A 14,052-nucleotide genomic window follows, 5' to 3' on the forward strand; every position below is an offset into this window, starting at 1 on the left:
TATAACTATTATTTAAAAAAAAAATCAAGTAAAAATATTAACTGGATCAAAAGTTATTTAAGTTGTCAGTGAGTGGTGGGCCAACCTGTATATAAAGTATTTATAAAATAAATTTTATCTTGATCTACACATTTTTCAAAAATTTATAACAATATAAAGTCGAAAAAATAAAATATGAAATCAAAACTTTTAACACAAAAGTAGTATGAATATTAAATACAACAGATATTATAAGTCGCCAGAACAATTTTTTTTTTGAACTAATAGTACATAAAAGATATAAAAGTATATGTATCTTTTATTAACATATGTTTAATACTCGGAGTAATCCCGTAACATTTTCAAAAGTTTAGTTCAAAAAGATAAATTTTTGTCCAAATGTTGCTATTTTGAATCCATCTCTCTGGGCAGTTAAAGGGTTAGATTTTCAAATAATTTATACAAAACGAAAGGGAAATACCTAAGGTAATTATATAAAAAAAATTGTTTTGATTTCGTTAATTTTTTAAAAGAGTTATAGTAATTTTACAAAAAAAACAACAAAAACGTTTTAAAATCAACATTTGTTTGAGGATGTCCCACATTTAATGGAGACAAGAGAAATTTGTCCAATTTTTAAGGGTTGGCACGTTGGCTGCTATATAAATTAAAAAAATGTTTGCATCCCTCTTACTACCTGTTTTTTAAATCTTATTTAACAGATCGTTTTTTCCAAATACGTCTTGGTTCTTCAGTATCTGATGTAGCCTCTCTAAATGCGGGAGTTCCAAAAGAGGTAGCCTATCTCCAATCCTTTTTAATATCTATACCTCAGACCAACCCACAACTCCTAACACCATTATTGCAGATTATGCTGACGACAAAACTATCTTGTCTTGTAACTCTGACACTCAAATTGCATCCGACAACTTGCAGAATCATCTATACCTAATGGAAGACTGGTACACAAAATGGAGATTTAAAATTAATCAATCAAAATCAGTTTATACTACCTTTACTCTAAGACTTCTCCCTTGTCCTGGTGTCTCCCTATATAGAGTATAAATTCCCTCCTCTTCCTCGGTCAAGTATGTTGGTCTCACATTAGATAAACGGCTCACGTGGGCTCAGCACATTAAAATTAAACGCTCGTCTTTAAATAGCCTTCTGCGGTTACTTAAAACATTAATCATAAACAATAAATTTACATACATTAATATTAAACTTCTAATTTATAAATCTCTTTTAAAGCCCATATAGACTTACGGACTTCAGTTATGGGGCAATGCTAAAAAATCAATACCAATAAAATTCAATGCTTTCAAAATATTGTCTTAAGAAACTAATCAATGCACCTCCTTATATCTCTAATTATACACTCCATAACGACCTTAACTTAAAAACAGTCCACGAAGAAGCCATCTTCTACTATAAAAGATTCCACATTAAATTACTCTCCCACTATAATCTCCTAATAAAAAACCTCTCAACCTTGTCCATACCTGGAGACCCACCCAGACGTTTAAAACGTAAGTGGTGCCGTGATCTTCATTTTAATAATATCAATTAATATTAATATAATTAAGTCATTGGAAATATAAAATATAAATTTAAAAAAAAAAAAAAAAAAAAAATCATGGGAAGTGTCACTAATGAATAGTTTCTTCCATCAAAATGTATTCATGTAAATTTTTCTACTCTTATCGTATTTGCTTATAGTGCTCATTGTACAGATTGTATATTTCTAATAAAAAAAAATTAAAAAAATTTTTAAGGGCAATGTGTTCAAGTAAATACGATTTGTGATTTTTTAACAAAACTATAAAACACAAATCGAACGCATGAATTTAAATAACATACACGTGTTAAAAGAATGCATATTACAAATAAGTTATTAGAGTTATTCAGAGTCTTATTTTTAGCTTTTTAGAATTTTTTTTTTTTAAAGAATCATTAACATATAAATTGAGAAATTTTAATTTTAATCGTTAAATTATAATAATGTGATGGACAATTTTTCACAAAGATTAAAGTAGTTATAATTAGATATTAATATTAATTGGTTTTTGTTAATCATCAAAAACCAAGTAATAATCTATTGAACATTTAGTTTTCTTTCTTTTCGATAATGAGATTTTTTTTTGAAGAAGATCTCATAAGTTTTCGGACATATGACTCGAGTTCGTATTTAATTACATTTTGGTCGCGTTTTTTTGTTTCCTGAAGAAATTCGAAGTAACCATCATGTATCATGATTTCAAGATTTCTAGGTGTTATATTTTCTTTATATTTTCCCAATATGCATGGCATAGGATGTATTACTGCTACAATAACATAAAATTTTCCATCTACTTTTTCACCATCAATTATAATTTCATTTTTTTTTGCCACACCAATTCCTATGTTAATGGCATTTTTCCAAATCATTGTAGTTATAGGTCCAAACCAATTTTTTTTATCATCTATATAAAATCATATAGCTTAGCAAATAAATAATAATAAGCTTATAAATGTAAAATTATTTAACCATAATTCAATTTTCATAAACGAAAGTTGGTCATCAAAATATGACGATAAGTAAACCGTAATAAACCGAATCTAAACTTTTGACCAAAATGAGCTTTAATTTAAGATATATATAAAAGTGTCAGAGTTTTCGGAACACTTTCAAAAGTTTAGTTGAAAAAGTTAATTTTTTGTGAAAAAGTTGTTATTTTGAATCCCTCTTTGTGGACAGGTAAAGGGTCAAATTTATAAAAAAAATATGATTTTAAAAATTGTAATTTTTTTGGAGTTTTCTACCATTTACGGGGAATGAGAGAATGTTTTTCAATTTTTGAGGGTAATATTTTCGACTATAAACAATTTATGATCTTTTGACGTATCGGTTCTGTGACAGCTAAGAAAAAGTGGTAACTGACACAAAAAAAAAATTAAAAAAACACATAGTAAAATTAATACCTTTTTAGCTTCGCGTCGAAGCTAAAATACGTCTATAATCAACAAATTATATAAGTATAATGAATTGCATGGATATGTGCATGTGTGGTGTGTGACAGCTGATCGGCCGGCAGTACAGATAACTTACACTACTATTGTAGTGGGAATCATTGTATGTTAACAGTATGAATCGGTCCAAGTATATACTCTCTGTTAATAACTATAATGTTTTTATATTTTTATAATGTTAATATTTTCAAAACTTCCCTAAAAATTATTTACCTATAATTTTTTATTTATTATTATTACTTACTTTTAATCATTTCATCCTCATTTGCTTCAAAATCAAAAGGCTCACCGTCTTTATCAATATTTCTATATAATTCATAAGGTACTTTTTTTCCTGCGTCATTAGAAACTCTAGAAGATGTGATCAATATTCCAAAAACTGAATTGAATTTATCACATTGTCCTGTTCTAGCTCTATAATTTGCACATGACTGTGCAAAAACATCCAACTAAAATTTATATTATTATTAAAAACGTTTATACACTAGTAATAAAAATGATAGTTTTAAAATAGAATATTGCAGCTCTTTTAAGTAAGTGTTCAAAAATATATGTAGTATAATAAAATATATGACCATTATTAGGAAGTTATTAACATTTTTATACTTAAACGAAGAGTCAAGTGCGGCTTGAAAATGTTTAGTGATGAAAATTGCAAAAACCGCGTTTCACCTGTTGATGGTGAAACCGGGTTTTGTTGAGTAATTGTTGAAATTACTTTAAATTGTTAAAAGATTTATAAAAACAATTCAAATAGTTATTCGATAGCTTAAATTATTCGAAAATTCTCATAACTAGTAAAAACCTGTGTTGTATCTGATCACGGTGACAAAGAGAAATATTGTTGAAAAGAAACTTTTTTTATATTTTAAATAACTAAATAGGAAATATAATGTATCATATTTATTAAATACAAATTTATTTTCAATACATTTTATGGATAAAATGGATTTTATTGAAGAACGGGTCACTCAAGGTCCGATCAGAAAGAGTGCGAATTCACTGACCTCAGTTTTCAAATGTTCATGTTGACACCCCCTAATGGCGCCGTTGGTATAAGGTATGAACAAAGAAATAACCAACTAAAGGGAATGTAATTGCCTTCGTGCAGAAAGTATCACGTATTTTTGTAGGCTCTGCCCTTCCAAATTGTAAGGTTATATGATAAATGAACTTGATATAACGATTTTACACAGTTCTTACGCATAGATATTATTCTATCAACAACAATAACTGTTCGATTGATACTAAATTAAAATAGGATATTATGATGATAAGTTACCAAAAGCTAATAACTTTTGTAATATTATATTATCACTTATGATATTAACATATAATATAATGTTATCGTTTGTACATGTATGTCACGTATTATGAATATCACCAAAGCAGAATTTCCTTATTTAAAATATAAAATAACCAGTTAATTATAGAATAAAATCTATTTATTTTACAAATTTTTAAGTTATGTCTACGCGCAGCTCCCCCATTATAATTAACTAATTAAAATAGAAAGCCTCAGCTTCCAAGATCACGCTAGGAATTGCTAGACTGCCTCCTACTGGCTATAAAAAACCAAATTTCCCCGTCAAAACCAGTTTATTCGGTAATTTTAAAATACACAAAATCTGTGACATTCTACTCAAGATTATCAACTTACTCAAGACTGTCTCATTTTTTAATTAATTTGGCCTTAATATATTTTTTTATTTAAAAACACCAGTCTTTTTTCTTATTTTTTTTTTTGACTTAGAATATCTTTAAGCTCTTTAAGAATCTGAGAAGGTATTAATTTTACCCTGATGTGTTTATTTATTTATTTTTTTTTTGTGTCTGTCACTACTTTTTCTCAACTTTCACTAGATCGATTTTTCTCAACGATACGTCAAAAGTTCTCAAATAGTATCTAGTTGAAGACATTACCCTCAAAAATTGAAAATTTTGGCCTCGTTCCCCGTAAATAGTGAAAATCCGTCAAAAATTACGATTTTTAAAATCGGTAAATTTCGACATTTTTTTAACTTTTATTTTCTAAAAATTGCCATAACTTATTGAAAAATAAACAAATCAAAATAATCATTTTTTTATATTGAAACCGTAGATATTTTCCTTTTATTTGATATCAATTTTTCGAAAATTTAACCCATTACCTGCCCTTAGGTGAGGTTTCAAAATAGCAAATTCTGCACTAATATTAATTTTTTCAACTTAAGTATTAAAAATGTTCTGGAAATACTCCGAGCTTCAAACATTCGTTCAAAAAAAAGAATTTTTCCCGACGACTCATCTTCTATGTGAAAATGGTTGCCGTATATAAAAAACATGAAATTTTGGTGTTAAAATTTACGATTTCATATTTTATTTTTTCAACTTTAAATTACTATAATTTTTTGAAAAATGTATGGATCAATACGAATTTTTTTTTTAGAAATCTATTACATGTACTCCTTTATCCAACATACTTTTTTTTAATCAAACCATTTCTCCTTATACAGAGAGTGTTCAAAACTTTTCAAATTAGGTTTAAAAAGTTATCTCAACTTAGGTTTTCAAAATGTTCTGGTAATACTGCGTCATTTGAACATATTTTAAATTAAAGCTCATGTTACGTAATATAATTTAATATTTTTACGTAACACTATATACATTAAGTCATGGATAACGACAGTTTTATCGATAATATGAATCACGTGGTTAAACTAAATAGATAATTTGCAAGTGTTTTTTCTTTAAAGTCGAAAAAATTAATTTTAACAGTTGAATCAGCTTATATTACCAATTTTATCAAAAAACGAATGCGATGAACATTTGCCGATTCAGTAAAAATCATTCCCCGTAGAATTGATTTTTTTGCAATTTTTCCATAATTCTTTTTGAGTTAGAATTTTGTTTTTCAATAATTCACCAATTTCTTAAAATTAAACACTATCTACAGATTTGCATCGAAGCGTTTCATATGATAGTGATTTTTATTACTGTCAGATATCATCTATACTAATCCCAACTATGCCACGTCCCCATTGTGCCGCAACCCCAATGTACTACAGTTTTATTAAAATTACATTACACTTAGATATTTTAAAGTGAAATTTGTTTTGGTAAATCTTTTAATTTTAGTTCATTTGTTCATTAAATTATAATGTTTTATTTTTCTGTGGAAATAAATGTCAAATAACATTTTAAAAATTAATCCTTTTTTTTTTAATTGTTATATTTTAATAATAAATCCAATCCAACTTTAAATTTTTATTTAATAGTAAAAGTAAGTTTGAACTTTTCTTGTTACCGGTACGAACATCCTACCGGTGGACATAGCTAAAGGTCACAATTTTCTCAGTTAAAATTGAGACTTAAATTAATTTAATAATAATTATAATGGACTAAACGCAATGAAATACTATACTTATTGTGTGGTATTCTTTGAGTTTAATGTCTTTGTTTTCACGAACGTCGCGCCGACGGACAGAGTAAAGGTTACAACTAGATAATATTTTAGAATTAGGTATATTAGATTAGAATATATCTGTAAGCCTATGTGTATTGAGTAGCTAGTCTCTGAGCTTAATGTCTTTGATCTAACGAACATCGCGCAATGTTAATAAAATATATTATCAGTGTTTGATAATATATTTTGTATTGGTGATTATTTTTCCGCATCCTTTCAAATCGTTAGCTCGGGAACACATTGGGCCACCAAAATACCATCTTGATAAAATGTTTACATAGATATAAATATTATTGAATTTTGTTTTGGCCAGGACAGAAAAAGATTAAAAGTAATATGTATTAGTTAATTGGCCGGAGATCACAATTATCAATAGAAAATAAAACATTACTTTATGTATCTATCTTAAAACCAATATGAACTTACTGCGTTCAACTATGGGGCTGCGCTAGCAAGTCTTGGATTGATAAAATTAAAACTATGCAAAACATTACTCTCCGTACTATTACCAATGCGTACATGTGTAAAAAAATGACAATATTCATAAGGATATGATGATACCAACCGTCAGAGAAAAAATTCAACGGTATGCCAGGGCACATGAAAATCGTCTGAAGACCCACGTCAACAAAGCTGCTGCTCAACTGCTTGATTACTCACAAGATGTTAGAAGATTAAAAAAAAATAAACCATACGACTTATTGTGAATATATATTATATAATGTAAATTTACTTAAGTTTGGAAACTCTTCACTGGAAGTTTCTCTCCTTCATTGTGTATAATATCTTAACTATACGTTTTATGTAATATTAGATGTTAAATGTAATTTGTAAAAAATTTTGATTAAGACCGCAAGGTCGTCTCGAATATATATTACTTGTAATAAAAAAATAGAAAAGAAAAAATATTAAAAAATATTTATGTCGATCTTTCAATAAAATTTACTCTCTCTCTCAAAAAAAAGTTCTTATTCAACATAGATACAAAAAAAATAATAAAATTATATTTCTTATAAAAATGTGGAGCGTTTAATATCTTTTACAAATTAAATCAGTCTCAGATTTTGTGTAATTAAATCATATTATTTAAAGTTTGAATCGTTTTCGTTAAAAATTATATTGACTATACGTCGTGTAATGTGAAACTTTTTCTATTTTTCTTATTCCTTTTTAGTTTATTATACTTTTCACTTATTACTATTTATTTAAAAATTTACTTCATTATTTTGTTTTAAAGGTTCAACACCATGCCAATTTCTAATATTATTTATTGCAGATAAATATTGTCTTTTTATTTTAGAATGCATGTCCATATCATCTTCCATTCCTTTATAGTAACCAATATACTGTAAGTGATCACATTTTAAATGTTTATCAAATTCAGCCCATGCTATATCTAAACTGTAGAAAAAAATGTATTTTTAAGTCTTGACAATTTTTTTTAATATGTTTATTAAAAAAAAAAATAATTGTATTTAATATTACAGATAAAAATTGTAGCAAAAAAAATTTGCCAAGTATAGATTTCATATTATCATGAAATATAAATCGAATTTTTTTACGTATTAAAATAGAAAAATACGAATTAATACTCACTCCTTTTTAAGATTACCAGATGTTCGATAGCATGTATGAAATATTATAAATAATTTTAATAAAATCATTTGAATCATTTTTAACGTAAGATGTATAAATTGAAAATTTGATCAAATAGGGAGAAATTTTAGTACAAAAGTTTAATTTTCATTGAAAATATTTATGTCTTTAGCTATTAAATAATTTATACATTTATTATGATTAATTATATTATCTTATTATTCATTATTTTATATTTATAGCATAGTTAAATAGAAAAGCCAAAAATTTACTATTTTCATTAACAGTATTTGTACAGAAACACATTATAATCTGTAAATACCTAGTACTGTTGAGTTTCATTATAGAAAAAATAATTATAAATAATAAATTACGTTGATATATAAATTTTTTTTACTAATTACTCCCAAAACATTGTTTAGGGCTAATTTTATATTTTCGGTCATAGTTAAGTATTTTACATATGACAAAGAAATATTATCTAACTAGTTGTAATTATTTTTAGTAGAATCTATACTAAAAATAGGTGATTTTAAAGGGGTCGTTAAAAATTAATTTTATTACAGAGACTTTACATTTTTTTTCTTAAATTTTTTTTGCTTATAACAATGAGTAATGCAAAATTTAAGAACGTATGATCAAATTAACGTCCCCGCCGTCGTTTGAAGCTGCTTATAACAGTTATCTTAAAAAAAGGTATTAACGTATTACAATAAAAAATTTTATCATTAACTTAGAGCTTCTATTATTCAATAGAATATATTACGAGAACTTCAAAAATATAATTTTTATAATGATTAAACAATCAATTGTTATATTAGTAAAAAATATGAGAAAATTTCAACATTTTAGAAAAATTAACTTTAAAAGGTAATAGAAAAGAAAATGAGAAATGAAACATGTATATCTAAAAACCAATTTGAATTTATGCTATATAGGCTTAAATGGTTTGGTTTTGTTATGAGGAGAGAGGAATCGGAAGCTATAAGTACAGTTATGGAAATTAATGTTGAAGGAAGAAGAGGTAGAGTAAGACAAAAAAAGAAATGGAGGAATGTTATTGAATGCGATATGATGACGACTGATGTGTGCGTAGATGATGTGGGAGATCGTGTCAAGTGGAAGTTTAAGATAAGGGTTGCCGACTCCATTGGTTGGGATAAAGGCGAGGTAAAAGAAGAAGAATTTGCCCAGCATAACCAACTACAGTTGCAAAAAATGACTAACGCGTGAGCTCGGCAAATTACCCATAAAAGGCTAGAATATGTATGGCTTCGAAGGAAAACACGCGACGTATTAGTTTATCTGGCAATGTTTCGCTCATTCAACGGCCAGTATTTTTCGCGTAAAGATGATAACAACGCTTGTGGTCCAGCGTATAGCAATCTTGTGTGTCCGTGTTCGAAAATTAACTTATTGTGTTTTAACATTTTTACTATTTTCTTAAATCTCATTAACCCGGTAGGCGACAAAGGTTTTGCCACGAATCGGAGAGATGTTTAACCGTGCTAAAGCGATGTTTGAATCAGACTAGTAATACGTATTATTTATTCCTATTCGGAGACAAGGGACAACTTTTTAAAGAAGCCTACTTAATATCAGCGTAAAGCTCCAGTCGGGCAAGTGAAATCACTTTTAAGGAAGCCGCCCACTATTTATATATATAGTTTATATACTTATACTATTATATACTTATGTTAATAATATAACAGATTAAAAACAATGCTTATTTTATAATTTATTAATAAACAAAAATTGCTGGAAAAATATGTTTAAATCCTTTTTTTTTTTTTGAGGGAGAATTAGTAGTATTATGGCGAAAATAGAGAAAATTGACCATAACGTTATGAAGTACGGCAAAATTTCAAATGACTATAGGCAGACAATATGTGAATACGTCTCTGTATACAGGTCGTCAACAATCTTATATACCAGTATCTTAAAAACTATATTACAAAATTATTTGTGAGTAAATGTTTTATTACGCATGATGTTAAATAACATGCATGTATTAAAAGAGTGCATCCATATATAAATAACAGTTTCATAAGTATTTTTATGTTTTTTAAAGAATCATTAATATATAAATTGAGTATTCTAAATTTAAATCTTACAAATAATAATAATGTTATGGACAATTTTTCACAAATATTAATTTAGTTATAATTAAATATTAATCTTAACAGCATAATCATCAAAAACCAAATAATATAAAAATATGTTTTATTACGCATAATGTTAAAATATTAGAATTATTAAAAGCCTATTTGTTGATAAACAAACACTATACTCAGTGTTAAACAACACATTGGGTACAGTAATATTATTTAAGATAACAGTTTAATGTATTTTTACTTATGTTAGTATAGTACACTGATTCATAGGTATATATTATGAAAAACTAAAATATTCTCATCATATATTAAAACCTCAATAAGTTAAAAATATTATAAAATTTATTTAGCATTATGTATTTAAATTAAGATGGTATAAATTAAAAATTAAAGGTTTAAAGGTTATTTCCCAATTAAGGATTTTACTATATATAGTTAAATCATAAATATAAAATTTATTTATTTTTGTTAAGAAAACAAATAATTTATATTATTTAATTGGAAACAAAATAGCAAATAAAATGTTTCTTAAAATTATTTAAATCAAGTTTTAATTAAAGCTAACAAATTATTGTTTATAGGTTTATGAAAAATTTACAAAAAGTTTTTAAATGTCATTATTTTATTTTTTATTAATATTCCTTTTTAATACAAAGTCAACTATGAACAATATCTTACATTTGTAAAGAATTTTAATTAACTCTTATATAATTATTTATGTTTATTTGAATGTTAAAAAAAATATATAAATTATAAAAACTTTCATTTTTACCAGTTATTAAAGCTGTGAAAATCATAACCAACATCTTTTTTTTTTTTAATTGGTAGTTCATCACTGTCAACTCTGCAAATGTATTAAAAAAATATAAGTATATAAAAAGTGAAGTTATAAGAAATTTTTTAGTTATTACTTAGGCTGTTTTAAAACAGAGGGATTAATATATTTTCCAACGCCAGATTTGTAAGTTTTCAGTATAACTCCAGGAATAGCAACACTAGAAACAGAATTATTTTCATTTTTATTGGTACATTGACTGCTTGATTCTACATCACTTAATTTTTCTTGGCGTTCCTCAGCAATCTAAACATTATAAAAGGAATGAAAATTTTACCTTCAAGATTTTAGATATTATACAAGCCATATACTTTGTCATCAACTTCTTGAAATGGATCCACAAATATATGTGTTCTTATTATATTAATATCAGATATTGGCCTATCTTTGTTGTCTACTTCTATTTCTTCAATGGCATTAAGTGTTTCAAAGCCACCAACTATACGACCAAACACAGTGTGTTTATTATCCAAATGTTTGCAAGAGCGATAAGTAATAAAACTAAAAATGAATAATAAAATAATTATGGATACATTTTTGTTATCTAAATCTAGATTTTTATTCTACTTATTTAAATATTTTAATATTTGTTATCCTAGTCAAGTATTATCAAGATACATATTGTTTTTTTAAACTTACAATTGTGATTTGTTTGTGTTAGGTCCGGAATTCGCCATAGAAAGAATTCCGCGACCAGAGTGAGTTAAATTTTGTTTGAATTCATCTTCAAAAGATTCGCCCCAAAATGATTCTCCACCTTTACCCGTGCCTGTTGGATCACCACCTTGGATCATAAAATTACGTATTGACCTATGAAATATTGTGCCATCATAGTATTCTTTTTGACATAGTTTCATAAAATTTTCACAAGTTTTAGGAACTTCTTGGCAAAACAATTCTAAATTTAGTGGTCCATAATTGGTGACTAAACGAACATAACCTGTAATAAGATAAAATTTTTAATAAAATTACACTAACATTTTTTGCACTTTATATAAGATATTATAATTATTCCAAAATTTTATAGAGCAATATTATTTTTCACAACCTTATTAATAAAAACCATAAAAATATATATTAAATATAAGTTATTTATAAAAAAAGTTATTTTCAATAAAAAGCTTTGAAAAAAACATAAAAATTTTGTAAAATAAAAAAAAAAATTTGCAACTTCATTTTTATCAAAACAATATTCTGTATATTAAAAAAAAAGATCATTCTTTAAGCTTTTTTAAATAATTAGTATATCAAAATATATTGAATTTAAATATATTAAAATAATTATTACTATATTAACCTTTTTTTTTTATGCGCTCATAACGAATTTCGTTTTCTTCTAAAATTGCTGCTTCATGCTTCCAAACTGGAACCATGGCTGTTGATGTAAAGCTAGCAGCAACATGACCAGTAGAATAGTGAGCCTAATCAAATTTAAAAAATTTTTTAAAAAACTTCTTTAAAAATTCATAGCAAATGTGACAAATATTATAACTGTATTATACAAACAGCATTCAATTTATCAGGTTTTTTAATTTCTTCAGTAATTTTTTTTTCAGGCTCCTTGTAATCTCTTCCTAGAGTATCTAAGATATCTCTTGTAGTCTTGGAAACAGTTTTCAACTGACCTTCTGGGTCTTTAAATTGAGCTTCTTCTTCTATATATTAATTAACACCTTTAAAACAATATTTAAATTGAGTAATATAAAAACAATTAAAATCTTACCAGGGTCAGTAACTTTAATTTTTTTTACAACATGATGAAACTTAGCAATATTAAATTTTGCTAAGTGCGTTGGATCTTGTAGAGTTATTATGTCTTTACGTTGAAAAGGTTCATCATTTAAAAGATCTTTCCAGTTTTTTGTCTTTATATTTAATTGTTCGATAGCCTAAAATTATAATAAAACAATAAATGTATCTGATGTTTAACATAGAAAAATAGACAGAATAAATTAATCTAGTTTTAACAATTTTGAAAATTTAATAGTTTTTCTTATCTTATCACTTTTGATTTTATAACAACTATGAGACTATTGAAGTAAATTAAATTCTAAACTTTGATAATTTGTAAATGAAATAATGTTCATTGTATTAGAAGAAACTTTTTTTTTTTTTTTTTAACTCAATTTTAAAAAACAGCAATAACTGTAAGGGATTAAACTTTTTTAAGGGATTAAAAAATTATATTTCATTACATAGTTGAAAGAGTTTATAATTTATTATTAATAGAAATAAATAACAGAAATAAAAATTAATTGAAACCTCATATGAAAAGACGTTTCCAGTTGTTTTGATTGCTACTATATGCGAGTGTTTTGTCAATGATTTAAACAGAACTGGACAATGGTATTCACCAGCTGCATTACGATGAAAATTTAATTTTGTCAGCTGTTTCAAATCTAATGGCTAAAAATGAATTGAATAATCAATTAGTTATTAAATTCAATTTTAAAATATGATTTTAAGTAATATACATTATATTTCAATATATTGTTATCCATACCTTGCCTGTAACTGGATTATGTTTAAACTGTTGAAGGTATTCTAGTAATGCTTCATATTCAAAAATATTGCCATCAGGATCACAATAGGGATTTTTAAACACTACCAGTGATACACAACAGTGGTCAAACGGTAAACGTGCAAATTTTGGTTTTTCAATTCCTGGTCTTTTACCACCATATAAAGTTGACCACTCTGTGTATGTGAGATACCTGAAAATTAAATAAGATATTAAACACATAAATCAGTACTTCTAGAAACGTTTAAAATTTAAGCTTACATTTTATCTTTTTGATGTTGTCGTTTACCCATTTTGAATAGTTTATTTCGTTCAAACAGTAATTGATAATTACTAAAGTAATGATAAAGTACTAAGCTTAAAACTAATTCAAATTCTAATTTATTAAATTATTTATTGATTAATAGTTGATAGTTTATTAAATATTTCATGACTTATTAAAGTATAAATAAAATGAAAACAATTTTATTTATGAATAAAAAATATTATACAATAATAATATTTTATTATATAGACTTAATATTAAATTCAAGAAAGATTGAAAATTCGTTTT

General features: G+C 25.8%; 2 protein-coding genes across 2 annotated transcripts; both read right to left on the reverse strand.

The window, feature by feature from the left end:
* On the reverse strand, positions 1–8,168 carry LOC126902333 (uncharacterized). Its single transcript, XM_050679487.1, has 4 exons — positions 8,030–8,168; positions 7,651–7,834; positions 3,233–3,437; positions 1–2,441 (listed from the first exon to the last, which is right to left on the reverse strand). The coding sequence occupies exons 1-4, from the start codon at positions 8,104–8,106 to the stop codon at positions 2,086–2,088; spliced, it is 822 nt and encodes a 273-aa protein (XP_050535444.1). The 5' UTR covers positions 8,107–8,168; the 3' UTR covers positions 1–2,085.
* Positions 8,169–10,846: 2,678 nt separating this feature from the next.
* On the reverse strand, positions 10,847–14,031 carry LOC126902317 (RING-type E3 ubiquitin-protein ligase PPIL2). The gene is made up of 10 exons (XM_050679443.1): positions 13,761–14,031; positions 13,482–13,692; positions 13,241–13,384; positions 12,702–12,867; positions 12,485–12,633; positions 12,276–12,399; positions 11,618–11,918; positions 11,290–11,479; positions 11,055–11,224; positions 10,847–10,987 (listed from the first exon to the last, which is right to left on the reverse strand). The coding sequence occupies exons 1-10, from the start codon at positions 13,790–13,792 to the stop codon at positions 10,912–10,914; spliced, it is 1,563 nt and encodes a 520-aa protein (XP_050535400.1). The 5' UTR covers positions 13,793–14,031; the 3' UTR covers positions 10,847–10,911.
* Positions 14,032–14,052: the final 21 nt, after the last annotated feature.

The sequence above is a fragment of the Daktulosphaira vitifoliae genome, unplaced genomic scaffold (genome assembly GCF_025091365.1).
Source record: "Daktulosphaira vitifoliae isolate Bord-2020 unplaced genomic scaffold, ASM2509136v1 Scaffold_3, whole genome shotgun sequence".
NCBI classification, from domain to species: Eukaryota; Metazoa; Arthropoda; class Insecta; order Hemiptera; family Phylloxeridae; genus Daktulosphaira; species Daktulosphaira vitifoliae.

Bases quoted from the DNA above. Each gene is read 5' to 3' on its own strand.
- LOC126902333 (XM_050679487.1), bottom strand. From the start codon at position 8,106: ATGATTCAAATGATTTTATTAAAATTATTTATAATATTTCATACATGC. The intron at 7,835-8,029 runs GTGAGTATTAAT...TTTTTTCTACAG, and splicing joins TCTGGTAATCTTAAAAAGGA to TTTAGATATAGCATGGGCTG. The intron at 2,442-3,232 runs GTAAGTAATAAT...GATTTTATATAG, and splicing joins TGAGGATGAAATGATTAAAA to ATGATAAAAAAAATTGGTTT.
- LOC126902317 (XM_050679443.1), bottom strand. From the start codon at position 13,792: ATGGGTAAACGACAACATCAAAAAGATAAAAT. The intron at 13,385-13,481 runs GTATGGATAACA...ATTCATTTTTAG, and splicing joins ATAATCCAGTTACAGGCAAG to CCATTAGATTTGAAACAGCT. The intron at 10,988-11,054 runs GTAATAACTAAA...ATACATTTGCAG, and splicing joins TCTGTTTTAAAACAGCCTAA to AGTTGACAGTGATGAACTAC.